The sequence below is a fragment of the Ciconia boyciana genome, chromosome 3, assembly GCF_034638445.1.
Source record: "Ciconia boyciana chromosome 3, ASM3463844v1, whole genome shotgun sequence".
In the NCBI taxonomy this organism is placed as follows: Eukaryota; Metazoa; Chordata; class Aves; order Ciconiiformes; family Ciconiidae; genus Ciconia; species Ciconia boyciana.
The window spans coordinates 1432514-1457850 of NC_132936.1; the positions used below are offsets into that span (position 1 = coordinate 1432514).

Consider the following 25337-nt stretch of genomic DNA (forward strand, 5'->3'; position numbering starts at 1 on the left):
GTGGTGGGGTGGTGGTGGTGGCAAGGTGGTGGTGGTGGCGGCGGTGGCGGTGGCAAGGTGGTGGTGGTGGTGGCGGGGCGGTGGTGGCGGTGGCAAGGTGGTGGTGGTGGTGGCGGTGCCGGTGGTGGGGTGGTGCCGGTGGTGGCGGTGGCGGCGGTGGCGGTGGCAAGGTGGTGGTGGTGGTGGCGGGGCGGTGGTGGCAGTGGCGGTGGTGGGGTGGTGCCGGTGGCGGTGCCGGCGGTGGCGGTGGTGGCGGTGGCGGTGGCAAGGTGGTGCCGGCGGTGGCGGGGCGGTGGTGGCAGTGCCGGTGGTGGGGCGGTGCCGGCGGTGGCGGTGCCGGCGGCGGCGGGGCGGTGGTGCTGAAGGACAGCTCCGCCCCCGCCCGCCCCCTGGCCGCCCCCGCTCCTCCGCCGAGCCCAGCCGAGCCCGGCCGAGCCGCGCCGGGCCCTCCGCCGCCGCCGCCGCCTCCCGCCGCCTCCCGCCGCCGCCGCCGCCGCCGCCGCCATGCCCCAGACGGCCCCGCCGCCGCCGCCGCCGCCGCCTCCCGCCGCAGCATGAAGCGGCAGAACGTGCGGACGCTGGCGCTCATCATGTGCACCTTCACCTACCTGCTGGTGGGCGCCGCCGTCTTCGACGCGCTGGAGTCGGAGGAGGAGACGGCGGAGCGGCGGCGGCTGGAGGCGAAGAGCCAGGAGCTGAAGAGCAAGTACAACCTCAGCGCGGAGAGCTACCGCGAGCTCGAGTGGGTCGTCCTCAAGCTCAAGCCGCACAAGGCCGGCGTCCAGTGGAAATTCGCCGGCTCCTTCTACTTCGCCATCACCGTCATCACGACCATAGGTAACCGGTTGTCCCCGCCCCGGCGCTTCCCGATGGCCCCGGAGACCCTCGCCCGCCTCCCGGCCACGGGGGTAGTGGCTCCGGTCACCCTTCGTGCGGACCGTCCCCGCCGCGCCCGTCCCCGCGGTATCGGGGCGACCCGCCCGCACGGCTCCTCCGCCACCGAGACACCCCCCCGCCCCCGCCCGTCCCCGTGGTATCGGGGCGACCCGCTCTCCCGGCTCCTCGGCCACCGGGAAACTGCCACCCGGACCCCCCCTGCCCCCGCCCGTCCCCGTGGTATCGGGGCGACCCGCTCTCCCGGCTCCCCCGCCACCGGGAAACTGCCACCCGGACTCCCCGCCTGTCCCCGCCCGTGCCCGTGGTATCGGGGCGACCGGCCTGCCCGGCTCCTCCGCCACCGAGAAACCCCGCCCGGGTCCCCGCCCATCCCCGAGGTATCGGGGTCACCCGCCCGCCAAGCCCCCGCTGCCCCTGGGAAAGCCCCACCAGCACCCTCCCCAAAAACGCCCATCCCCGCAGCGTCAGGGCTACCCGACCCGCCCGTGGCTCCGCTGCCCCGGGAAACCCCCGCCCCGCCCTCCGCCCATCCCCGCGGTCTCGGGGCTACTCACCAGCCCCATTCCCCAACCCCGGACCCTCCCCGTCGTGCCCATCCCCGTCGAGGATCCCTCCTGCCCCGGCTCCCCGGCCTCGGGGAACGCCGACCCGCCCATCCCCGTGGTCTCTGGTCTCCCTACTCTCCCGGCACCCCCCCTCCCCCCGCTCCCATCCCTGCAGCCTCTGGGCTCCCCCAGCCCTGGGGACCCCCGCACGGACCCGGGGCTCCTCACCCCCACTCCCACCCCCTCTGCAGCTCGGGGGGGGGGGGGTGCTGAGCTGGGACCCCCTTTTCCAGCCCTGCAGGGAGGTTTCTGGGGGGGCAGCGGGTGCGCGGGGGGGGGGGGTCACAGTGGGGCTGCGGGACAGGCGATTTCCTCCGCTGACCCCTTCCCTTGGAGGCGGAGGAGGAGGAGGAGGAGGAGGAAGGTCCCCTGGGGACGGGGTTCCCTTGCACCCCGTCTCCTGCCCTTCCCAGCCAGGCGGGACCCCCAGCCCGGGGGGGGGACGGGGATTGTCCCTGCCTGCACAGGCGCTCTGGCCCTGCAAAGGGGGGTGTGGGTGCTGCACCCCGGTGCTCAGGGTGCTCTCCCTGCCCTGACCCGACCCGAGGGTGCCCAGGGTGCCAGAAACCTGGGGGAAGCGCTGCTGGGGGTTCCGTGGGGCTCCCCCACTTTGGGAGAGGGGCTGGGGGGGGACGGGGACTGCAGGATCCCCGCTCCGTGCTCCAGACTGCTGCTCTGTGCATTCACCCGGTCGCGTCGTCACCCCGTCTGTCCGTTGGGTCCCCTCGATGGAGCTCCTGGGGTGACCCACCGTCCCCTGCTCCCCAAACCGCCCCATCCTCGGCGAGGGCCTGGAGGGCCGGGGGACAGCCGGTGGCCGGAGCGGGATGGCACGTGGCTGGCCCGGTCCTGGCCACCGTCCCCACGGGTACCACGACCCGGGGGAGATGCAGGCAGGAGCTGGAGGGGGTGGGAGGGCTGGTGGGGCTCCGGATTTGAGACAGGGGTGTTGGGGTGGCTCCTGGGTCCCGGAGCTGAGACAGGGGTGCTGGGGCGGCCACGGGCTGAGCGGAGGCAGGGGCTGGCCTCTCCCGGCTGGCAGCTGGGAAAGGCTCGGAAAGTGAAGACAAGCAGCTTACGTTTGACGTGAGAAGGAGGAGAAGCGGGCAAGGGGGTGCGCGGGGGGCCGGGGAGAGGAGCGAGCGGGAGGCGAGCGGGAGCGAGCGGCGTCTCGCCAGCCCACACAAAGGATGCTGCAGTGATGGAGGAGGGAGACAAAGCCAGCCCGGCGTGCACGGTCCCGAGAGGCCGTGGCTCAGCGCCGGGCTGCGGGCAGGCGGTGGGGACCCCTGCCCTGCCTCCCCCCGCGACACCCAGCTCCCCTGCCCTGCCCTGCCCGCAGCTGCCCGCAGCCCGGGAGGGATGGAGCAGGGATGGTTGAGCGTGGCTGAGCCCCGACGCAGGCGTTACACCCCAGCAAAGCATCCTGCCAGCTGCGGCCGGGGGGTTAAAAACCTTAAAACCTCGGCTTGGGCTTGATGTGGGAGCTGAGGGTCCCCTCTGGGATTGGGGTGGTGACACCCGGCCCCCAAAAACGTGTGTCCAGCCGCAGCGGGAGGGAAATGCAGAGGGAACGTCCCCAAACCAGGCTTTACTGCTCTGCAAGCATCAAGCCCTTCTCTCCCGGCAGCTCCAGCCGCTCCGTGATGTCCGAGGGTGCGTAGAGGGAAGGGGCACGGACGTAAATACGTGAGGCAATATTGTTTTTATCAAAATCTGACGATTTCAAAGGCAGGCGTTTTAGCTGGCCTGTCGCAATGGAGCTGGGGTGCTGCTGAACGGGGCCAGCGTGTACCAGGAAAGAGAGCAAAATCATCCAAAGCCACTGCCGTCAGGGAAGAGGGGAAAGAAAATCCCATTATTGCCATGAAATGGGATTTTTCCAGTGGGGAAAAAAAGGCATTCTTCCAGGAAATCACCAACCAGCCCCTCGCTAAAGCTCCTGTTGCCGTTGGGAACCGTGAAGAGCCGGGCTCCCCGCTGTGCTCGGGAGGCAGTCGGGGTGCTGGGGCTCCTGTGCCGGCCGAGGTCCCCGTGCCGTGGCCGGCTTTAAAGCGGGAAGGAGGAAAAGCCGGGAGGGCGACGGGTCCCACTCGGAAAGTTTTTCTTACATTTTGGGTTTGGTTTTGTTTTGGTTTGGTTTTTTTTCCTTTATCTGGGAGAAGAGCCAAGCGGCGAGCTGCCCTCCCAGCGCTGCTCCCAAGGTCTCCCACAGCCCCCCCTCCCTCCGCCCTCGGCCCTGCACCCTGCTAGTGGGGTACAGCCCCCCCCGAGGGGCTGCCCCCGCGCCCGGGGACCCCCAAAGCACCGCGGAGGGGGACCGGGGACATTTAGGTTTGCTGTCACCCGCTGCCCGCCCCCCCTCCCTGCAAAGCCGGGGGCAAGGGGAGCTGCAGGGTGGGAGCGTGCCCGCCCTTGCAGCCGGGCAGAGCCAGCCCCGGGGTCCCCTCGCGGGATGCCAGCGTCAGCCGGACGCGTCCCCTGCCACCTCGGTCACCGTCCCCGCACCAGGGGCCTCCATGCTCCACGGCCGGCTGTGATGGCTCTTGCTGGATCGCTCCCAAAAAACATCATCGTGTCTGTGTCCCCCCCTCCCACCTCGCTGTGTGCGGAGAGGCGAGCGGCCATGTGGGCCCGGGCAGGTGGCAAATGCCACCGCGGTGTCACCATCTGTCACAGCCCTCCTCCCTCCCCGCTTGTTTATCAAGGGAGCAGGGACCCTGCCCAGGCCAGGAGACCCCGGGGTGAGACCGGGTCCCCACTAACCCTCTTCTGCACGTGGTGTCCCCATCAGTCACCCCGTCACCCCCGTCCCCGGGCTGCCTCCTCCGGTGGCAACGTGCCTGTCCCCAATCCGTCGCATCCGTAGCATCTCTCGCGGCGGGAAGCCCTTCCCTGCTCATGCCTGCGGGCTTGGCCCGGGAATAGAGAAGGGAGGAAGGACCTGGGGACACCCCGCCACCTCCGGTGCCAGCGGTACTGGCACAACCCTCCTGGTGCCGGCACTGGCACCTGTGGGGGGGAAGGACCCCCGATTCTCGGGCCTTGGGGGATGCAGCACAGGGAAACGTCTCAGGGAAGGCAGAGGAGCTGCCGCCGCTGGGACGAGGAGCGGGTTGCAGTACTTTTGGGGCTGTGGTGGGGCTGGTTGGGGCGGGGGGGGAGGCCAGGGATGGGGCACCCGCTCCCTCCGGCCATTCCTGTTCCCATCCTGCCCTAGCTGTGCCTGCTAAAAAGGCTAGCAGTGGAAATTAGCGTTGGCACCTATGAGCACGCCTTTGATAGGTTTCAGAGTTAACGTGCCAGAGGGAGAATCTGTACCACTCTGTTCCAGGGCTGGGATTCCCCTCCCCTCTGCCCAGACCCCCACAGGAGGCGATGCCCAGGCAGCGGGGAGAGACAGGCAGCGTCTCGCCCCTTTCAACCCCTGGGGATGCGCAGGCCCTTCCCCAGGAGAGCGGCCCCGTCCAGCCCAGCGCCTCCTGCGCCGCTGCTGGGGTTCGTTCGAGTGCCCCAGCCGTGCTGCCGAGCCGCAGGAGTCGGCAGAAAGCAGCACTGGGAGGTCAGGACCGCTTTCCTTCCCTCTCCAGTTAGGCATAAGGCCACCCCCTGCCACCTTTGCTTGTGGGATGCTGGGATTGCTGGTTGGCGTGTTCACTCTGAAACCTAATGAGGGCATATGCACCTCTGCCACTGATCCTCATAGCAGGGAATGAACACGAAGAGGGTGAATGGGGAGATGGCATGTACGCACCGAGACCGGAGCCGTCCCCGAGCCTTTTCCCAGCAGCGATGTGTGTTTTAGGGGTGGCAGTCGCAGCCCGCTGCCCCGGCAGTCTGCCCGGCCGGGGCTCAGCGCCTTCGCCGAGGAAGCAGAGCCTCTTCCCGGGGAGGCTCCAGCAAACCTGTGGCGTGGCGGGGTGGGGAGGTATTGTGTGTGTCCCCTCTCACGGGATTCGGCCCCGGGACCCTCCGAACCGGGGGCTCGGCCCCTCTGGCAGGAGCGCTGCCCCTCCGCGAGCATCCCTGCACCCCGTCCCGCTCCCACCTGCCCCCCCTCATCCCCCCTCTCCCGCCCAGGCCATAAATTCCCCGCTCCTCTCCATCCCCGGAGCGATAACAGCAATTAATACCCGCTCCCTCCCTGCCCCCTGCCTGGCCTCTCCCAGCTGATGCCTCATTAAACTCGCCAGCAAAGCCTGACTCAGAGCAAGGCATAAACACCTTCCGTGCCGGGGCAGAGATGCTCCGAGGCGAGAGGGGTTCATCGCCCCAAGACCGGGCAAAAAAACCCCAATTTCTTTGGGTTCAGCATTTGGTTTTTTGTTGGTTTGTTTTGTTTTTTTTTTCCCCAATTCCAAACCCCAGGGTAGGTCGCTCGGGCTCGGTGCTGCCAGGTCTGGTACCAAGAGGCCGGACCTGAGCCGGAGTGGCGGGAGAGCCCCGCTCTGCCGGCGCGTGATTTATGAGCCGGCTTAAATATTTATCAGGCAGCTCTCAGGCTGAAGTGACTGCGGCGCAGGATTTATAGCAGGCACCGCCACGTTGGATAAATCACGGCCGGGAGGGTTAATGGAAGGAGCGGGAGCGGAGCGTGCTGGGGCGGGCGAGGGGCTGCAGAGAGGGGCGAAGGAGGGCGGCCGTGGGGCAGAAGGGCCCCACTGGGGCTGCAAGTAGGGCTGGGCGCTGGTGCCCGGTGCATGGCGCTGCACGTGGTGCTGGGCGCCTGCGCGCGGTGTTGGGCGCGATGCTAGGTGCCGGTGCACGGTGCCGGTGCACGGTGCTGGGCAAGGGTGTGTGTTGCTGGTGGACGGTGCTGGTGCGTGGTGCTGGGCAGGGGTGTGCGGTGCTGGTGCACGGTGCTGGGCACTGAGCACGGTGCTGTTGCACAGTGCTGGGTGCTGGTGCACGGTGCTGGGCACTGGTGCATGGTGCTGGTGCGCAGCGCTGGGCAGGGGTGTGTGTTGCTGGTGCACGGTGCTGGGTTGCTGGTGCACGGTACTGGTGCGCAGTGCTGGGTGCTGGTGCACAGTGCTCAGCACCGGTACACGGTGCTGGATGCTGGTGCACAGTGCTGGGCACTGGTGCACGGTGCTGGTGCATGGTGCTGGGCACGGGTGCACGGTGCTGGTGTGCAGTGTCTGGTGCTGGTGCACGGTACTGGGTGCTGGTGCACAGTGCTGGGTGCTGGTGCAAGTTGCTGGGTACTGGTGCATGGTGCTGGTGCACGGTACTGTTGCACCGTGCTGGGTACTAGTGTACAGTGTTGGGTTCTAGTGCACAGTGCTGGGTTCTAGTGCACAGTGCTGGGTGCTGGTGCACGGTGCTGGGTGCTGTTGCACAGTGTGCAAGGTGCTGGGCACTGGTGCATGGTGCTGGTGCACGGTGCTGTGCACTGGTGTGTGGTGCTGTTGCACTGTGCTGGGTGCTAGTGCACAGTGCTGGGTGCTGGTGCACGGTGCTGTTGCACAATGCTGGGTGCTGGGTGCTGATGCTGGGTGCTGGTGCACGGTGCTGTTGCACTGTGCTGGGTGCTGGGTGCTGATGCTGGGTGCTGGTGCACGGTGCTGTTGCACAATGCTGGGTGCTGGTGCACAGTGCTGGGTGCTGGTGCACGGTGCTGTTGCACAGTGCTGGGTGCTGGTGCACAGTGCTGGGTGCTGGTGCACGGTGCTGTTGCACTGTGCTGGGTGCTGGGTGCTGATGCTGGGTGCTGGTGCACGGTGCTGTTGCATGGTGCACGGTGCTGTTGCACAGTGCTGGGTGCTGGGTGCTGATGCTGGGTGCTGGTGCACGGTGCTGTTGCACTGTGCTGGGTGCTGCTGCACACCCCTCCACACCTTGCCCCTACCCAAACTAAGCAGAGCGCCGGGAGGAAGGACCCCATCCTGCTTTCCACAGGGGAGGCCCTGGGCGAAGGCACCCGGAGAGCTCCAGGGCTGAGCCATGGCGCAGCCCCCCCCGCTCCCCCCCCAGCCTTCGGCTCTGCCCTGCGAAGGCCCGAGCCAAAAAATGGTGGAGAATCACCCCATTTTCTGTAAAGGAGGAGCAGCACAGGGCACCCACCCGCCCCCCGGGGGAATGCGAGCGGGATTTGGCCGGGAAAGGGCGGCGGGGAAGGAAGCATCCCTGGCGTAAGGAGCTTTGCAGCGAGAGCCATCAAGGGCTCAGGAGCTTGAGCTCGTCGGGGAGGAGGTGCCGGGGTGACCGGATGAGGCCGGAGCTCCCCGGGAGATGATGCCCGAGCTTGGGCAGCGTCCCCGTCCCGCTGGGGCCCGGGGGAGCAGGGGGGTGCCTGTGCAGATGGGGTGGGGGGAGCGTGGAGGGGTCCTTTGGGGTCGGAGTCTTGCAGGAGGCTGGGGGCTTTGTCACCCCTCGGGAGGGCTCAGGGCCTCCTGCAAGCGTGCGAGGTGGCCCCGGGGTGCTGCAGGGGGTGGGGGGTGTCACTGCCTGTGCCGGGGTCCCTCCGGCCAGCGGTGGGAGCCGATGCAGGCAGGGCAGCCCCCAGCCCTGCCCGTCCCGGGGCAGGCAGAGCCAGCAGAAATCCCTCCTAAAGACCTTAAATGACTTCTTACTCCTCCCTGGAGGCCCCTTTTCCCTGTGCCGGTGTAGAAAGCAGCTCTGCTCTCGATTTCAGCCATCCCCGGGGCTGCAGGGGTGTCCCCAGCTGCAGGTCTGTGCTGTCCCATGGGGTTATGGGGGTGTCCCCCCCCCAAAAAAAAAAACAGCAGGACCAGCATCTTGGGTCAGGGTCTCCACCAGCATCCAGCCGTGCCCATCACTGGGGTATCCCACCTTGCTCGCCAGCACGGAGAGTGCCCCCCTCCTGCTGCAGGGCCCCTAAGAGCAGTGGGGGGGCCCGGCTGCACCCCCCTTTTGCAGGAGGAGGGGGAGGGATGGAGCGGGGGGGGGCAGAGGGGGCCGGGCCGGGGCCTGGCGGAGCCCCAGGACCGAGGGAAAAATTGCCAGTTTTGGCACAAACAGGGCGCTTGGCCGGCGCCGGGATTTTCCATGACACCATCCTGACCCCCCCGCTGCGGCAGGATCCGGCCCCCACCTGCGGGCAGCAATGCCTGGGGGGGGACAGGCACCGGCTGCACCCCCCAAACCCTCTCGCTCTGCCCCCTCCCTGGGCAGGGAGAGGGGGTGTGGGGCTGCCCCCCACCACCCTGCTGCGGCGGGAGCAGGGGTGGGGGTGGCTCCGAGCCCCTTTGGGGGGGTGACACCCCCCCAGGTGTATAGGATAAATCTGGGGTGGAAGGAGTCACGGTGATGCAGGGATGCGGGGGGGTAGGGGCGCAGATGCTGCTGCAGAGGATGGGAGGGGGTACCGGGGGCGTTACCCCAGTGCTGTGTTTCGGGGTGGGGGGCAAGGGGAACCCAGGGTCGGGCCCCCCCTCCCACCCCCCCCCCCACTGGTGCTGGGGGGTCTCCAACCCCAGGGTCCCTCGCACCCCACAGAGATGTGAGCGCACGGCCAGGCCCGGCACCCCCTCCGCAGTGTGACCCCCTCCAGGGTGACCCCCCCCTCCAGGGTGACCCCCCCCCACCCAGGGCAGCCCCTGGCTGGGCTGGGGCAGGGGGGAGGCTGAGGGCAGCGGGGGTTTTCAGGGGGTGGGAGTAGGGAGATGGGGGTGAGGGTGGGGGGACGGATGGAGAGGGGGGCAAGGGTGGGCAGAGATCTGTGGGTGGGTGGGTGGAAGGATGGATAGAAGGGTGGGTGGATGGATGGACGGAAGGATGGACAGATGGGTGGGTGGATGGATGGAGGGATGGAGGGATGGATGGATGGATGGATGGATGGATGGCAGGGTGGGAGGATGGATGGCTGCCCCTTCACCTGCCCTGGTGACGACACAGCGAGGACAGTCCCTGCTCCTGGTGCAGGACCCGGCTGGGACAGGGACAGCCTGGGCGCTGTGGGTCCCAGGGCTTCCTCCAGCTCTGCGTCGCTCGAGTTCAGCCCAGCCCCAGGGAGCCGCTGCCCAGGTCCCGTCCCTCTGCTCCGGCTGCCTCTCGCCCTGCCCTGCCCAGGAGGTGTCCCCAGGCAGGACGAGCCCCTTCCCGCTGCCCTCAGCCCCTGTCCTGGGGGGGGACGGAGGCGTCACGGGCCACGCGCGTCCCCACGCAGCACAGGCAGCGCCGTGCCCCTTCGTGCCAGGGCCGTGTTTGCTCAGGGCAGGCTGGCAGCGCTGCCGCCGCTGCCACATGCTGCCTTTCCCAGCCGCTCCCCGCCCGCTTGTTTGCTCGCCCTGCGAAGACGGGGCATCTCCCAGGCAGCGCCGAGGGGCACCCCGTGTGCCAGCTGCATGGCCTGGGTCCCCATCCCCGGCCTGGGGGACAGCCGAGGTCCCCAGGCTCAGCCCTGGCACCGGTTAACTGGCAGGGCTGGGCACAGCCTGGGTTGCTCTTGGCCACAGGCGATGGAGAGAGCTTGGCACTGCCCGGGCCCTGTTTGTACCGCGGCCGAGCTTGCGTCACCCAGGGGACACATCGGGGAATGGGTGCCCGTTAAATGCTGAGCGGGATGCTGGTCCTTACTGGGAGCAATGGGGCGGGAGGCTGCAGGGCTGGCACGAGGAGGAGGAGGAGGAGGAGGAGGAGGAGGATGCTGCCCAGGGCACGCTGCACCTCAGGGGATGCCCACCCACTGCCTCCCTCTCTGGGGCACCCCAAGGGTTTCACCGTGAGGGCCAGGAGAAGGGGGTGCCCGGGGCAGGCACCCAGGCAGCTCAGGACTTTGGGCTTTGGTTTACTTTTGGGTGCTAACGGGCTTTGGGAGTGCGGGGTTGCCACGTGCTCACCGTCATGCTAGCCAGCCGTGAGCATAGGGCCTGCTCGGGGAGGGTGGTCTCCATGGGGTGGCCAACATCTCTGGAGGATGAGGCTTTTCCTCCACCGAGGCATCCCTGGGGGACTCCTAATTGTGGATCCTTGCGTGTCTACGGATGCAGTTGGCTCGTTCCTTTCTCCCCAAAATGCACGGGAACGTACCAGCTTTGGCGGCTGCTGCCGAACCTGCCGGGGAGCGGGGTGGGAAGGGAGGCAGCTGTGGGGTTTCATGGTTGTGTGAAACCAGGCTTGGAAGAACCGGAGTTGTCTCTACCCCAGGCTGGGACAGCAACTGGGGCTGCTCCGAAGCGTGGGAGACCCCCAGAGTGGTCAGTGGTTTGGTAGATCCTCCATCAGCCGGGATGCCCGAACCTTCCCCACCATCCCTCATCGCTCCCGCAGCCTCGCCGCCCACCAACGGACAGCAAAAGCTGCAGCAGGTCAGAGACCACGGTGAAGGGCTCCGGTATCCCTGTGCAGGGGCCAGGCTGTTGCAATGGCAAGAGCCAGCAGCTGTGCTGGGTGATGGAGGGGGACACCAGCCACGCGTCACCCAGCAGACACCCAGGCGGGTGGGACACCAGGAGGAACCCACCCCGCGCCCAGCACGGACCCCGGGAGCATCCCCCACCACGGAGCTGCAGGAGGAGAAGCGTGCTGGCTCTGGCAGCGGGATGCAGGGCTCCTGCCTGGCCATGGAGATGTCCTGGCATGGGCTACGGCTTGTGGCCACCAGCCCTCGCTCGCTGCCGGCACCTTTGTAAAGCGATTTTGTAAAGCCGGGAGCTGGTTTCCTGGCTGCTTCATACCCTGATACCCCAGCCCAGCTCCCGGCCCCTGTTGTCAGCTGGGGCTCCCCATGCCCTGCCCTGCCTCCCTGCACCCCCTGCCCTGCCTCCCTCCATCCCCCTGCCCTGCCTCCCTGCACCCCCTGCCCTGCCTCCCTGCACCCCCTGCCCTGCCTCCCTCCATCCCCCTGCCCTGGCTCCCTGCACCCCCTGCCCTGCCTCCCTGCACCCCCTGCCCTGGCTCCCTGCACCCCCTGCCCTGCCTCCCTGCACCCCCTGCCCTGGCTCCCTGCACCCCCTGCCCTGCCTCCCTCCATCCCCCTGCCCTGCCTCCCTCCATCCCCCTGCCCTGCCTCCTCCACCCCCCTGCCCTGCCTCCCTGCACCCCCTGCCCTGCCTCCCTGCCCCCCCTGCCCTGCCTCCCTGCACCCCCTGCCCTGGCTCCCTGCACCCCCTGCCCTGCCTCCCTCCATCCCCCTGCCCTGCCTCCCTGCACCCTCTCCCTGGAGGGCTCAGCCCCCTCCCCTACCCCTTCAGCACCCAGTGCCACCTCCCGGGGACCCTCTCCCCCAGCTCTTTGCACCCTCCAGCTTTGCAAAGTTCACCCCCCCTTCTCCCATCCCCGCCAGCTGCCCCGCTAATCCCCACCATCCATCGCTCCCGACAGCCCGGGATTTGCTCCAGGCCAGGGGCCAGCCGAGACCTGCACCTGCTCCCCGGGGCCGCGGCCAGATCCACCCCTGCTCCTCCGCAGCCCTAAAAAGGAGACGAGCCGGCCGCGTTCCTCAGGGACATGTCATATTTTCTCCCCGGGGACACACGCCGTGCTCCCTGCCTGCTTGCAGCACCCTGAGCGGGAGCCCAGAGCACCCTGCCTCTGCTCTCCCTTGGCAGCATCCCTCCTGGGACACCCCTTTGAGGAGCACCCACCCGGCGGGGAGGTTTTGGGGGGCTGCAGGAAGGAGGCAGGAGGTGGAGAGGAGCAGGGATGCTGAGCCCCTTCTGCAAGGAGGGCAGGAGCATGGTGGGGAGCTTCGCTGCCAGTGCCCGGGAGCCTTGCCAGGCCGGGACATGCCACAAAGTCAGGCATGCCGATGCGGCGGGGCAAACAAGAGCCGCTGTCGAACCTGGCAGCTGCCGAGACTTTGCGGCATCCCCGGGAGCCAAGCCTTCCCTCTCCAATGCGTTTCCTTCCTGCGGCGGATGAAACCGCAGGTGGAAGAGGGGTTCGGGGGGGGAGTTCACCCTCTCTATCGCCTTCCCGGGGTCTCCCTCTCCCTGCCAGATGGATTTCATATCCCGACGACCTTCCCCACGTCCTCGGACGTGCCGGAGATCAGGCAGCGCCTGCTAAAGCCAGGGAAGGGGGGGCTGGCAGATTGACGGACGCTTGGACGCGTTGCGAGAGCTCATAAACTCCCTTCCCCGGGGAAACGGGGCTAAATATAGCTGCGGGAGGCTGCGCCGGTGCGGGGCGGGCAGGGGGATGCTCAGCGAGGGGCAGCGCTTGAGGTTTGCATCCTAAAACCCCGTCCATGACCGGCTGATGCATGAGGAATGGGGAGACTTGGGCTGCTGGGAGGGGGACAGTGGCGTCTGGCAGGAGACGAAGGGCAGGAGCAGGCAGACAGGCAGGACGAGGTCTTGGTGCGTGCCCCGAGGGCAGCGGGATGTGAGCCCCCCCGTTTGAAATGCAGCGCCCAGCGCTTGCTGCGGGACCCGGCGGGCAGCCGGCGGGCATGGCATTGCCTCGGTGTCCCCTCTGCCGCCGGGGACGGGACAGCAAGCAGCAGGCAGGGAGGGGACAGTGAGCAGCAGTCCCCTTTTCCATCGGTGAGGGAAGGGGGAGGCTGGCACCCGGCACTGATGGCAGCAGTGATGCTCTTTGGTGATGCTCTATGGTGATGCTCTCCAGCAATGCTCTCCGGTGATGCTCTCTCTCCGGCAATGCCCTCCGGTGATGCTCTCTGGTGATGCTCTCCGGTGATGTTCTCCGGTGACACTCTCTGGTGACACTCTCTGGTGACGCTCTCTGGCGATGCTCTCCAGTGATGCTCTCTGGTGATGCTCTCCGGCGAAGTTCTCCGGTGATGTTCTCTGGCGATGCTCTCCAGTGATGCTCTCCGGTGATGCTCTCCGGCGAAGTTCTCCGGTGATGCTCTCCAGGGATGCTCTCCAGTGATGCTCTCTGGTGACGCTCTCTGGCGATGCTCTCCGGTGATGCTCTCCGGTGTTCTCTGGTGATGCTCTCCGGTGATGCTCTCTGGCGATGCTCTCCGGTGATGTTCTCTGGCGATGCTCTCCAGTGATGCTCTCCGGTGATGCTCTCCGGTGATGTTCTCTGGTGATGCTCTCCGGTGATGCTCTCCGGTGATGCTCTCCGGTGATGTTCTCTGGTGATGCTCTCCGGTGATGCTCTCCGGTGATGTTCTCTGGCGATGCTCTCCAGTGATGCTCTCCGGTGATGCTCTCTGGTGATGCTCTCCGGTGATGCTCTCCGGTGATGCTCTCCGGTGATGTTCTCTGGTGATGCTCTCCGGTGATGCTCTCCGGTGATGTTCTCTGGTGATGCTCTCCGGTGATGCTCTCCGGTGATGCTCTCTGGTGATGTTCTCCGGTGATGCTCTCCGGTGATGCTCTCTGGTGATGTTCTCCGGTGATGCTCTCCGGTGATGCTCTCCGGTGATGCTCTCTGGTGATGCTCTCTGGCGATGCTCTCCAGTGATGGTCTCCGGTGATGCTCTCCGGTGATGCTCTCTGGTGATGTTCTCTGGCGATGCTCTCCGGTGATGCTCTCTGGCGATGCTCTCCGGTGATGCTCTCTGGTGATGCTCTCCGGCAATGCTCTCCGGTGATGTTCTCTGGCGATGCTCTCCGGTGATGTTCTCCGGTGATGTTCTCTGGCGATGCTCTCCGGCTCCCACAGCTGCAGCCCGAGCCAGCAGCGCTGGCAGCTGGGAGAGGTCACGCCAGCTCCTCGGAGGCGGCTTGGACGCAGATCTGACGATCCTTGTTTTCGCCTTGCTCCGGCCCAGCTTAATCCTTGGCCTCCCGAGGCTGCCGGCCAGGGTGACGGTGAGGGACGCTGCCTGCCTCCGCCCAGCCAGGATTAAACAGAGCCGGGGCAGGGCGAGCTCCCTTCCGCCGTTCCCACGGGCTCGGGGGCTGCTGCGGTGTTGCATGGCCGCGGGTGCTGGGTCCGGTTTAATTGCTAGGACAGGCCTTGGAGAAGCAGATGATGCTTGGGCCAGCCCTGTCCCAAACACGCTCGGAGTCCGAGGGAAGGGGTTTTGAGCCCCCCGGGGTCTGAGCGGTCGGTGAGCTGTGGCTGCAGCCCCCGGCCCCCAGCGCTGCTCCTGCCTGCCCGCTGCTCCTGCCTGCTGCTCCTGCCTGCTGCTCCTGCCTGCTGCTCCTGCCCGCTGCTCCTGCCCGCTGCTCCTGCTTGCTGCTCCTGCCTGCCCGCTGCTCCTGCCTGCCCATTGCTCCTGCCCCCTGCTCCTGCCCGCTGCTCCTGCCTGCCCACTGCTCCTGCCTGCTGCTCCTGCCCACTGCTCCTGCCTGCCCATTGCTCCTGCCTGCTGCTCCTGCCTGCCCGCTGCTCCTGCCTGCCCATTGCTCCTGCCCGCTGCTCCTGCCCGCTGCTCCTGCCTGCCCATTGCTCCTGCCCGCTGCTCCTGCCTGCCCATTGCTCCTGCCCGCTGCTCCTGCCTGCCCACTGCTCCTGCCCACTGCTGCTGCCTGCCCGCTGCTCCTGCCTGCTGGCCATCGGCCGAGGGCAGCCTGTGCCCCAGCCCCTGCCTGCTCCTGGGGCCCCAGCCTGCTGGCTCCGGGCATCGGAGGTGAAGCCCTCGGCAGCCCTCACCCCGCTGCTCGTCCATGGTTTGCAGTGCTGGAGAGGGGGAAAGGGAAGGGGAAGGGGAAAAAAGAAAGGGGAAGGGAAAGGAAAAAAATGAAAAGGAAAGGGGAGAAAGAAAAGGGAGACAGAAAAGGAAAAGGGAGAAGGAAAAGGAAAAGGAAGAGGAAGGGGAAGAGGAAGAGGAAGGGGAAAAGGAAAAGGGAAAGGGAAAAGGAAAAGGAAAAGGAAAAGGAAAAGGAAAAGGAAAAAAGGAAAAGGAAAAAAGGAAAAGGGAGAAGGAGAAGGAAAAGGGAGAAGGAAAAGGGAGAAGGAAAAGGAAAAGGGAGAAGGAAAAGGAGAAGGAGAAGGAGAAGGAGAAGGAGAAGGAGAAGGAGAAGGAGAAGGAAAAGGAAAAGGAGAAGGAAAAGGAAGAAGGAAATGGAGAAGGAAAAGGGAGAAGGAAAAGGAGAAGGAGAAGGAGAAGGAGAAGGAGAAGGAGAAGGAGAAGGAGAAGGAGAAGGAGAAGGAAAAGGAGAAGGAAAAGGAAAAGGAAAAGGAAAAGGAAAAGGAAAAGGAAAAGGAAAAGGAAAAGGAAAAGGAAAAGGAAGAAGGAAATGGAGAAGGAAAAGGAAAAGGAGAAATGAAAGGAAAAAAGAGAAAGGAAAGGGAGGGGAAAAGGGAAGGAAGGGGAGCAGCTGGTGCCTGGCAGCGAGGGCAGCCCCCCGGGGCAGCCCGGCCCGGCACCCCCCTCCGCCGGCTCAGCCGCCTCTGCCCGGCTGCGGGCGCCCGGGACGCGGGGGCCGACCGCCCGTGGGCAGGGGCAGGGGACTCCTGTCTGTACCTGTAGGAGATTCCGTGAAACCCAGCTGGGCCCCCCGGGCTGGGCGCGGATGCTTCCCCAGCGCCCGCGGCAGCCCCCGGCCAGCGGGCAGCGGGGCGTGGGGGCGTGGGGACGCGGGGCTGGGGTGACAGAGGAGACCCAGCCGCCCTTGCCTCTTGAGTCCTTAAAAATCCCTCTTTTCCCCGTCTCCTGCGCCTCCCCACCCCGCTGCGCTGCGGTGGGCCGTCCCGGATGGGTGTTTCAGGGAAGAGCGATCTCCGACTTCCAAACCCCCAAGGCTGCGGAGCGTCCCCCCACCCCAGCCAGGGTCCATCCAGGCATCCCCCAGCTGCCCCCACCCCAACCCCCCTTGTCCATCACCCCCCACCCACCCCCACCTCCTTTCCCCCAAGCTGAGAGCTTTCCCCTTCTCCAGCCCCTCCCCTTCATTTTCATCTGGAGACCCCATTATCCCCCCAGCCTGCCCAGCCACCTGTGGTCACTCCTTGTGCCCGGGGGTGAGGATGGCACCGGTCAGGGTTGGGGTCCACCACCGGTGACTCAGCTGGGGCAGCGGTTTGAGGTGCTGCACACCCTGCACCCCCCCCTTGGACCACCAAGCTGATCCTGCTCTGTGGCTTTGCTCCCCAGGTTATGGCCACGCAGCCCCCAGCACGGATGGGGGGAAGGTCTTCTGCATGGTCTACGCCCTGCTGGGCATCCCCCTCACCCTCGTCATGTTCCAGAGCTTGGGCGAGAGGATCAACACCTTCGTCAAGTACCTCCTCCACCGCATCAAGAAGTGCCTTGGCATGAGGCGGGCGGAGGTCTCCATGGCCAACATGGTCACCATTGGGTTCTTCTCCTGCATCAGCACCCTCTGCATCGGGGCAGCCGCCTTCTCCTACTACGAGCACTGGAGCTTCTTCCACGCCTACTACTACTGCTTCATCACCCTCACCACCATCGGCTTCGGGGACTACGTGGCCCTGCAGAAGGATGAAGCCCTCCAGAACAAGCCACAGTACGTGGCCTTCAGCTTCGTCTACATCCTGACGGGGCTGACGGTCATCGGGGCTTTCCTCAACCTGGTGGTGCTGCGTTTCATGACCATGAACGCCGAGGACGAGAAGCGGGACGCCGAGCATCGGGCGCTGCTCACCCGCAACGGGCAAGCCAGCAGCATCCACGCCACGGACACTGCCTCGGCCGCGCCGGTGGTGGCGGGGAGCGGCGGGGCTGGCGGCGGGGGCGGCTTTCGGAACGTCTACGCTGAAGTTCTCCACTTCCAATCCATGTGCTCGTGCCTGTGGTACAAGAGCCGGGAGAAGCTGCAGTACTCCATCCCTATGATCATCCCCAGGGACCTCTCCACCTCGGATACCTGCGTGGAGCAGAGCCACTCCTCACCCGGCCGCTGTCCGGAGACCCCCTCCAACAGATGCTTCTGCAACGCCCGCCGGTCGGCCATCAGCTCCGTCTCCACCGGTCTCCACAGCCTGGCGGCTTTCCAGGGGCTCATGAAGCGCCGCAGCTCCGTGTAGCCCCTCTCCATCCCCACCCACCCCTCCCACCCCCCCCGGACTCCCCCTTGGCCCCGTGGCCCAGGATCTTTCTTGGTCACGGGCAAGAGGAAACCACCCCGGGGTCCGGCTGCGGAGGGGGAGGCAGCGGGCTGGGACCCCCGAGGGGGCCGGGGTCCGTGCTCCTCTGCTGGGACTCGGGAGGGATGCAGGAGCAGCGGGGAGGCTGCCCTGGTCCTCTCCGAAGCGGGAAGAAGGGAGCTGCTGGTTTTATTTTATTTTATTTTAACTTAATTTTATTCTATTTTATTTTGCAAAACCACTCCTCAAAAATGTGAAACTTGAAGAGCTGGAGAGTGTTTTAACCTGATGGGGGGGGGGGGGTACGCCTGCACCTCCCGCCGTGATACCTCTGTGCAAGCGGCTGGGGACACCCGTGGCCCCATGGCAGCCCCATGGCAGCCCCATGGCAACCTGAGCATGCGTGGCCGTGAGCCAGACGCGTGACTGTGCGTGCACCGGAGGCCTCGTGGGACGGCGGGGAGAGGAGGACGTGGGGCTCCCGGCACCGACCGCAGGCAGCAGCGGGGTCCCGTCCCCTCCGTCCTCTGCCTCCTCGGGCCACGGGGCCACCCCAGGGGAAGGCAGGTCCCCGGGCGGCGAGGGATGCTGCGGCGAAGGCGAGCACGCATCAGCGGGCAAATCAGGCTAAGAGGGGCTTAGACGGAGCTTTTTCGATCGCTGCGCACAGCAGCCGGCCCCTGCGGCCAAGAAAACAAGCCGTGAGTCACGTAGGCTGCCGAAAACGCCTGCTGCCACTCGGTGGGCAGCCCTCGGAGAGCTTTATGGGGTTATTTTAACCTTTTTTAGATGGGCAAATCTGGGTGTCCCTGGGATTTTCCCGGTGGCGAGGCAGCGGGAGGCCCGAAGCCATCCCCGGGAGGCAAGGACGGGCGGCGGCGGCACGGTCCCCTGGCACCCCATCCTCGCGGCAGCTCTGGGGCCGGAGCCGTTACCCTTGGGGAGCTTTTTTGGGGGACAACCCGGGGCATTATAAGACTTTTTTCACCCTTCTCCGTCACACCCCTGGGTTGCACCGGTCCCCTTTTGACCCGCACCCCGTCTCGCCCCAACACCTTGAGCCCAGAGCAGGGGATGCTCCCGGGGTTTCCCCCGTCCGAGTCCCAGGACATCCCGGGGGTCACCTCCGGCACGGCCACCCTGTCACGGCAAGAGGGGGGCAAAAACTTCTTTCCTTGCCCCCCCCCTCCATGCACGGGGCAGCCCCCAGCCCCACGGGGAGCACCCCAATCGCCCCCAGGACCGTGCTCCTCCCTGCCAGCACCCAAAGCACAGGCTGTCCCCACACCAGCGGGGACACCGGGGGACACCGGGACATGCCCTGGCCCCTCTTTGAGCCCTGGGGGTGCCGGGGGGACTTTGGGGACAGCCGAGGCACCCAGCCCGCCTGTTTCTTTTCTCACCTTTTAACAGAGGAAAACCAATGTATTTCTAATACTTGACGACCTGTACATACTGTTAGATACCAGAGAGGATATTTATTATAAATGATGCTATCATCGTATCTATAGAAATCTATAAATATCTATCGGAAAGAAGTCTTGGGGGGGAAAACTCATTGATGACTCTGGGGAATTTCTTTTCGCTCTCTGCATCTTTCTCATCCTAGGGCACCCACGGGGAACCACAGTCCCCCCGGCCAGGTTTCTCTGGTTCTCATGCCAAAGTATATTTGTACCACTGAGTTACTTTCCTTAGAGAGAGAAATAAAGGCTGGCTCAAACCTCGGCACCGCTTCGGCTCCTTCCCTCGGCCGCTGGGTGAGGATGAGGGGCTGGGAGCAGAGGGTCCCAGTGCCCTGGGACCTCCCCGCGTCGCGGCTCCCTGCCCCATCGCCTTTGCTCTGCGAGGACCGGGACGTGTGAGAATTTCCTCGGGATAAGCCTCTGCCCCCCGCCTGACTTTTCCCACGGACGAGGGAGAGGAGAGGCTCAGCTTTGAGCCCTGCCAGGGCTGCAGCATCCTTTGGTGGGCTCGGTGGGAGAAGGGGCTCGGGCTGCTGGCTAGGGCAGAGCCCCTCGGGGCTCCCCGACCTCTTCCATCCCACCATCGCCCACGGATGCAAGGCTGGAGGGGACCCTGCGGCAGCTCTTCCCATGGGAGCCCCCCAAAACCCAGCAGAGCTGTATCCCTCCTGCTCTTGCCCACAGCAGCACCTCTGCAGCCTTCGCTCCACGGCACAGGCTGGAGACCTCCCTCTGCTCCATGCAACAGCCAAGAAGCGTCCAACGACCGCGAGCGCTTGCGATCTGCTGTGTGACCCGGGGGGGGGACAGGGCTGAGCCCCCCTGTCTTGGGCTGCGTGGGGAAACTGAGGCCCAGACGGGAGACGCACCAAGAGGCGAGCCGGGGGTACCTCGGACGGTGTTGGGCATCTGGCTCCAGACCTCCAAGGGGATTTGGGCATGGCTGATGGCCAGGACGCACCAGGATGGGCAGGGACATGCCATCTGCATGGCTGGGGCCAGCAGCAGAGCTCTGGGCTGCTCTCCTGCCTTTAAGTGGATAAAACCTGCTCCCTCCAAAGCCAGGCGAGAGCCGCCGGCTAATCTAATAACGCTAAGCCTGCAACGAGCAGATCTGGCTTGGCAGCAGCCGATGGAGAGAGGGGCTCATCCGAGCAGCAGCTTTCGCCCTGCCCGAGGGTGCACCCGCGGGGATGCGGGAGCGTGGGGGGACTGGGTGCTTCCCTGGCGTTGGGTCCCTCTGTGAACCCTTCCCTCCTGCCCCTGGGATGCGGCTGGAGGGGGTGGAGGCCTCCCTCCATCCTCCTCTGCCTCCCGTGCTTCCCATCGGGAAGACAGGATGCTGAGCTCGCTGGGGCTTTGGTCTGATCCAGTATGACCATTCCCAGGGTGGAACTGGTCCTCCAGGCTCCCAGCCGCCAGCCGGTGTGTGCACATCCCCCTGGCACCGGGGCAGCTGGGGACAAAGTCACTGATGGGCTGGGGTGGACCTGCTGGTGACACACACCCAGGAGTGGTAGAGATGCCAGAAGGTCCTGCTGCCATCCAGAGGGACCTGGAGAGGAGGGAGAAGCGGTCAGAGGGGAACTTCATGGAGTTCAACGGGGAGAAATGCAAAGTCCTGCCCCTGGGGAGGAAGAACCCCACGTAGCAATCGCCACCCAACTGGAAAGCACCTCGGCAGAAGAGGACCTGGGGGTGCTGGTGGACACCAGGGTGACCATGAGCCAGCAACGTGTCCTCGCTGCAAAGAAGGCTGAGGGTCTCCTGAGCTTCATTAGGCAAAGCAGGTCGAGGGAGGGGATCCTTCCCCTCCGCTCAGCACTGGTGAGGCCGCACATGGTGCTGGGCTCCCCAGTCCACGACACACAGGGATGTACTGGAGAGAGCCCAGCGAAGGGCCGTGAAGATGGTGGACTGGAGCATCTCTCCCAGGAGGAAAGGCTGAGGGAGCTGGGGAGCAGAGGAGGCTCAGGGGGGGTCTCACCGCGGCTATAAATACCTGATGGAGGAAGAGGATGGAGCCAGGCTCTGCCAGCGGTGCCCGGTCACAGGACAAAAGGCTGGGCCACCTCCAGCGGGGCATCCCCAGGGAAAAATCCAACCTTTTTGATTGACTTTCTGGGGAAATGCCTAGCTCTGGGGACCCGCAGGGGCTGGGCCTCTCTGGCCAAGCCAGGGCTGTGCAGGCAGGTCCCTGTTGCAGGCAGCGGACGGGGTGGGAGCTGGGCCACCCCCATGGCAGGGGACCGAGGGGGGTCCCCGACGGAGAACCCCCCCGGTGGCAGCCCCAGGGGGGTTGGAGTGCCCGAGGCGTCTGCCCCCGCTGCCTCATCCCCTGTCTGGGTGATTTTTTTTTTCCCCCCTCTCAAAGCTTTTAAATTTTCTTTGTCAGCCGTAGCCCAAATATTTACAGTCCGCTGGAGCGACTTAAAATTCCTCCCCGGTATTAAGCAGAGCGAGCGGCCGCGGGGGAAGCTCAGAACCCTGCGGCCGGGACTCATCCTGCTGCCTCCTCCAAACCGTGAGGAAGAGGAGGAGAAGGGGTGGGGAGCGAAGGCTGCTAGCCTGGCCAAAACGGGGCCAGGTAGGGGGTGGGAAACAGGTAGTGAATGGGGAAAATGGGGGTTTTAACGGGGGAAAAAAACAAAAAGAAATGAAAACTCACGCTGCTCTGGTTCCTAAAGGCGTTTTCAGTAAATAGGGGTTTCATTTTAAAAAAAGCCTCATTAAATGTTTCTGTTTTCCCTTCCCAGTTCATTAAACCCAGTGAAAAGCTCCGGCAGACACTGCTGGCAGGGGGGGGAAACCTTATTTTTATTACCCCAACCTTTTCCCCACCCTATCCCACACGTGGCCCCAACATCTCTATTGCCCCGCACCGGGATCCTCTGGATGCTGAGGGCGTCCCGAGGCAGCTGGGGGACTCGGGACCCCAGGGGCAGGGACACGTCAGGGGCCAACCTCCCCCCTCAGTGATCCGAATTTGGGGGGAGGCATGGGAGAGGTGCCGGGGAGCAGCAGTGCGCCCGGCTAGATGCGGCCGCAGGACGGGGAGGGCCAGCGGCACCGGCTTGGGGACCCTGAGCTGGTGATGGGGACACTGGGGTGACCCTGGGGGTAGAGGGAACCTGGTGGCATCTCCATGGGCAGCATCGCGTCATCCTCTGTAGCATGACATCACTCCGGGGTGGTGGGGTGATGTCACTCCCTTCCTGACCTCGCTGGAATGGCCCAGCGGGCTTTGCCTGGGGGCACCCGGCAGCACCGGAGGCAGCTCCCCGACCCCTGCCCGCAGCCTGAAATTGGGGGTGCCCCACGGAAGAGCCACCCCATCCCTCAGCCAGCGTCGGGGCTGGGCACACGTTTGCCCAGCGTCAGGGCAGCGGCTTTCAAGACGGCGATGAAGACAAGGTGGAGGCAGGCAGCGGTGTCCCTGCCCACCCCTGCCCACATCTGCCCGCAGCCCCGGGGCAAAGTGCGTGTTTGAAGGTGGGGGAAACCAAACCCCCCCCTGGGAACGGGCGAACAGGGAGGGATGGGAACGCCCCGGCTGATGGCCCTGAGCGAGGGGAAACGGGAGCGGAGCCTGGGAGATGAAGGAATTAAGCGCTCTGTAATGAGGGGACGGGCCTCGTGGGCTCATTAATTACGTGGGGCTGGGGAGCATCTCTGCGGGTGACGGGGGGGGTACGTGGATGTGCACTGACCTGCATGGACGCATGCGTGCGGGCAGGAGATGCCACCGTTCCCACCTGCCAGCCCATCCCCGCTCCTCCTGGTCTGCAGCTGCAGAGTGTCCTGGGGTGCTGGGTGTCCCTAATGTCCCGTCTCCTCCCCCCTGGGGACCCCAGACAGCCCCACATGGGTGTCTGTGTGGGGCTGGCACCAGGTGGGCACGCACGTGCCCGTTGTGCATCGTGCAGGGGACTTCGGAAGTCAGCAGCTCTGCCACCGCTCACCCTCGTGTCCTTGGGACACTCACCCATACCAGGACTGGAGGAGGGAACCAGCATGGGGGGCCACAGGGGACCATCCCCAACTGTCCAGCCCAGCTGGCCCAGCCCGTAGCGTCCCCACGGGTGACACCAACGAGCGGCACGGTGCTCGCTGCCCGTGCGGACGCGTGGTCGGGCTCCTCCGGGCACGAGCCGCCCATGGCGGGAGCCTGCCTTCCCCGCTGAGCCCCCCACCCGCCCGCCGCCATCTTATCGCCTGGTATTTTCCACGGCCGAAGGCTGCGGGGAGGGACGGGGGGGGGACGGGGGGGCGGGGGGTGTTTGTCTTGCTGACTGGAGCGAGGGGTGATGAGAAATGGCCACGCGCTCGGTGGCACCAAAGAAGGAGAAGTTGGCAGGGCCGGGAGGAGGCGGCCTGCTTCCTTCGCCCTTTCCCTTCGGACGCGGCCGAGCGGCAGCCGAGGGGTCCCTGCCGGGGGCTTCGGGGTGCGCTTGGGATGCTGCAGGCGTGGGGGGCCCCGAGGCAGATCCACGGCCCCAACGGCAGCGGGTGCCAGTGGCTGCTGGGGGTCCCGGTCCCGTGGGGTTTGGGGGGAGCTTCTCTGCCCTGGCCCTGTTTCAGGAGGAGCCCCCCGCCACGAAGGCACCAGAGCCAGCACTCGCTCCCTGCCACACCTCCCCAGGGCCACGTTTCGGTCCCCTCCCCATCACATCCCTCCCCAGGGCCACGTTTCGGTCCCCTCCCCATCACATTCCTCCCCAGGGACACATTTTGGTCCCCTCCCCATCACATCTCTCCCTGGGGACATATTTCAGTCCCGTCCCCATCACATCCCTCCCCAGGGACACATTTTGGTCTCCTCCTCATCACATCCCTCCTCGGGGACACGTTTCGGTCCCTTCCCCATCACATCCCTCCTAGGGGACACGTTTCGGTCCCCTCCCCATCACATCCCTCCCCAGGGAGACATTTTGGTCCCCTCCCCATCACATCTCTCCCTGGGGACATATTTCAGTCCCGTCCCCATCACATCCCTCCTCGGGGACACGTTTCGGTCCCCTTCCCATCACATCCCTCCCCAGGGACACATTTTGGTCCCCTCCCCATCACATCCCTCCTCGGGGACACATTTCGGTCCCCTCCCCATCACATCCCTCCCCAGGGACACGTTTCGGTCCCCCCGCCGCAGCACCCTCGGGGGCGGTGGGGACAGGAGGGGCTGCCCATGCCCGCCCTGCCCGTCCGTGCCCCCCCAGCCGCGGGGAGGGTTAACCGGGCTGGGCGCAGACGGCCTTGGCGAAGGCCCTTGGCGTGGGTTTTTCTCCCCCCGCCGCCTCCCACGGGTCACGGCAGCTGGGCCTGACGTGGATGGAAAAACAATTTATCTCTGGCTGGCGGGGAGGCCCGGGGGGGGGAACGGCAGCGGAGCCGGCTGCCAGGTGTGGAGGGGCCCCCCGGCACCCCTCGGTGGGGGCGGAGGGGGGCTGGGGATCACGGGTGGGTGGTGAGACCCCAGGGACCAAGGGCTGGCCCCCAGTGGGGCTGGGGGGGGGGGGCACACTGACCCCCGGGAACCAGCCCCAGCCTGGTGGGCACGGGGGGGGGCTGGGGGGGCTGTCCTGGAGCTGCACCCAGGAGTGAGGGCCCTGGCACCCTAGGGTGCCCTGGGGACAGCACCCTCACCCAGCCCCGCAAAGGGTTAGGCTGGGCAGGGCAGGGTTAGTCCAGGCTGGGGTAGCCCGGGTAGGGTTTAGCCCGGGCAGGGTTTAGCCTGGGCAGGGCAGGGTTTAGCCCGGGCAGGGTTAGTCCAGGCTGGGGTAGCCCGGGTAGGGTTTAGCCCGGGCAGGGTTAGCCCGGGCAGGGTTAGGCTGGGCAGGGCAGGGTTAGTCCAGGCTGGGGTAGCCCGGGTAGGGTTTAGCCCGGGCAGGGTTAGGCTGGGCAGGGCAGGGTTAGTCCAGGCTGGGGTAGCCCGGGTAGGGTTTAGCCCGGGCAGGGTTTAGCCTGGGCAGGGCAGGGTTTAGCCCGGGCAGGTTTAGCCAGGGCCGGGCAGCCAGGGAAGGGAACCCCGGCCGGGGCGGGGGGTCCGTCGCTCCTCCGGCCCCGGGGCCCAGGCGGGGTTGGCCCGGGAGGGGCGCCGGGCCCGGGCCCCGGGGCGGCGGGGAGCCCAGCGCTGCACCGCCGGCGCCATCTGCCGGCACCGCCGCGGCGGGGACACGCGTGACACGGGGACGGCGGCACTGCAAACCCAGCCTGGCAGCGGGGCACCGGGTGACCGCGCCGTAGGGACCGGGGCACCGGGATGCCGGCACGGGGACCGCGGCGGGGGGACCACAGAGGCGCGGCGCGGGGAGCGCGGTCTGCGGGCACGGCGACATGGGGACGGTGGCACGGCGGCGGCGGGGCGGGCAGCACCGGGACGGGCAGCACCGGGACTGGCAGCACCGGGGCGGGCAGAAGGGCTGGGCCCCGAGGACGGGAGGGCGGGGCCATGGATGTGTGTGGGCGTGGTTAGAGGCTTCAGGGCGTGGTC

The 25337-nt window shown here is 66.3% G+C and overlaps 1 protein-coding gene across 1 annotated transcript; it reads left to right on the forward strand.

The window, feature by feature from the left end:
- The first annotated feature begins 484 nt into the window (after positions 1-484).
- Positions 485-19060, forward strand: KCNK3 (potassium two pore domain channel subfamily K member 3). The gene is made up of 2 exons (XM_072857689.1): positions 485-837; positions 16429-19060. The coding sequence occupies exons 1-2, from the start codon at positions 555-557 to the stop codon at positions 17319-17321; spliced, it is 1176 nt and encodes a 391-aa protein (XP_072713790.1). The 5' UTR covers positions 485-554; the 3' UTR covers positions 17322-19060.
- The last annotated feature ends 6277 nt before the right edge of the window (positions 19061-25337 follow it).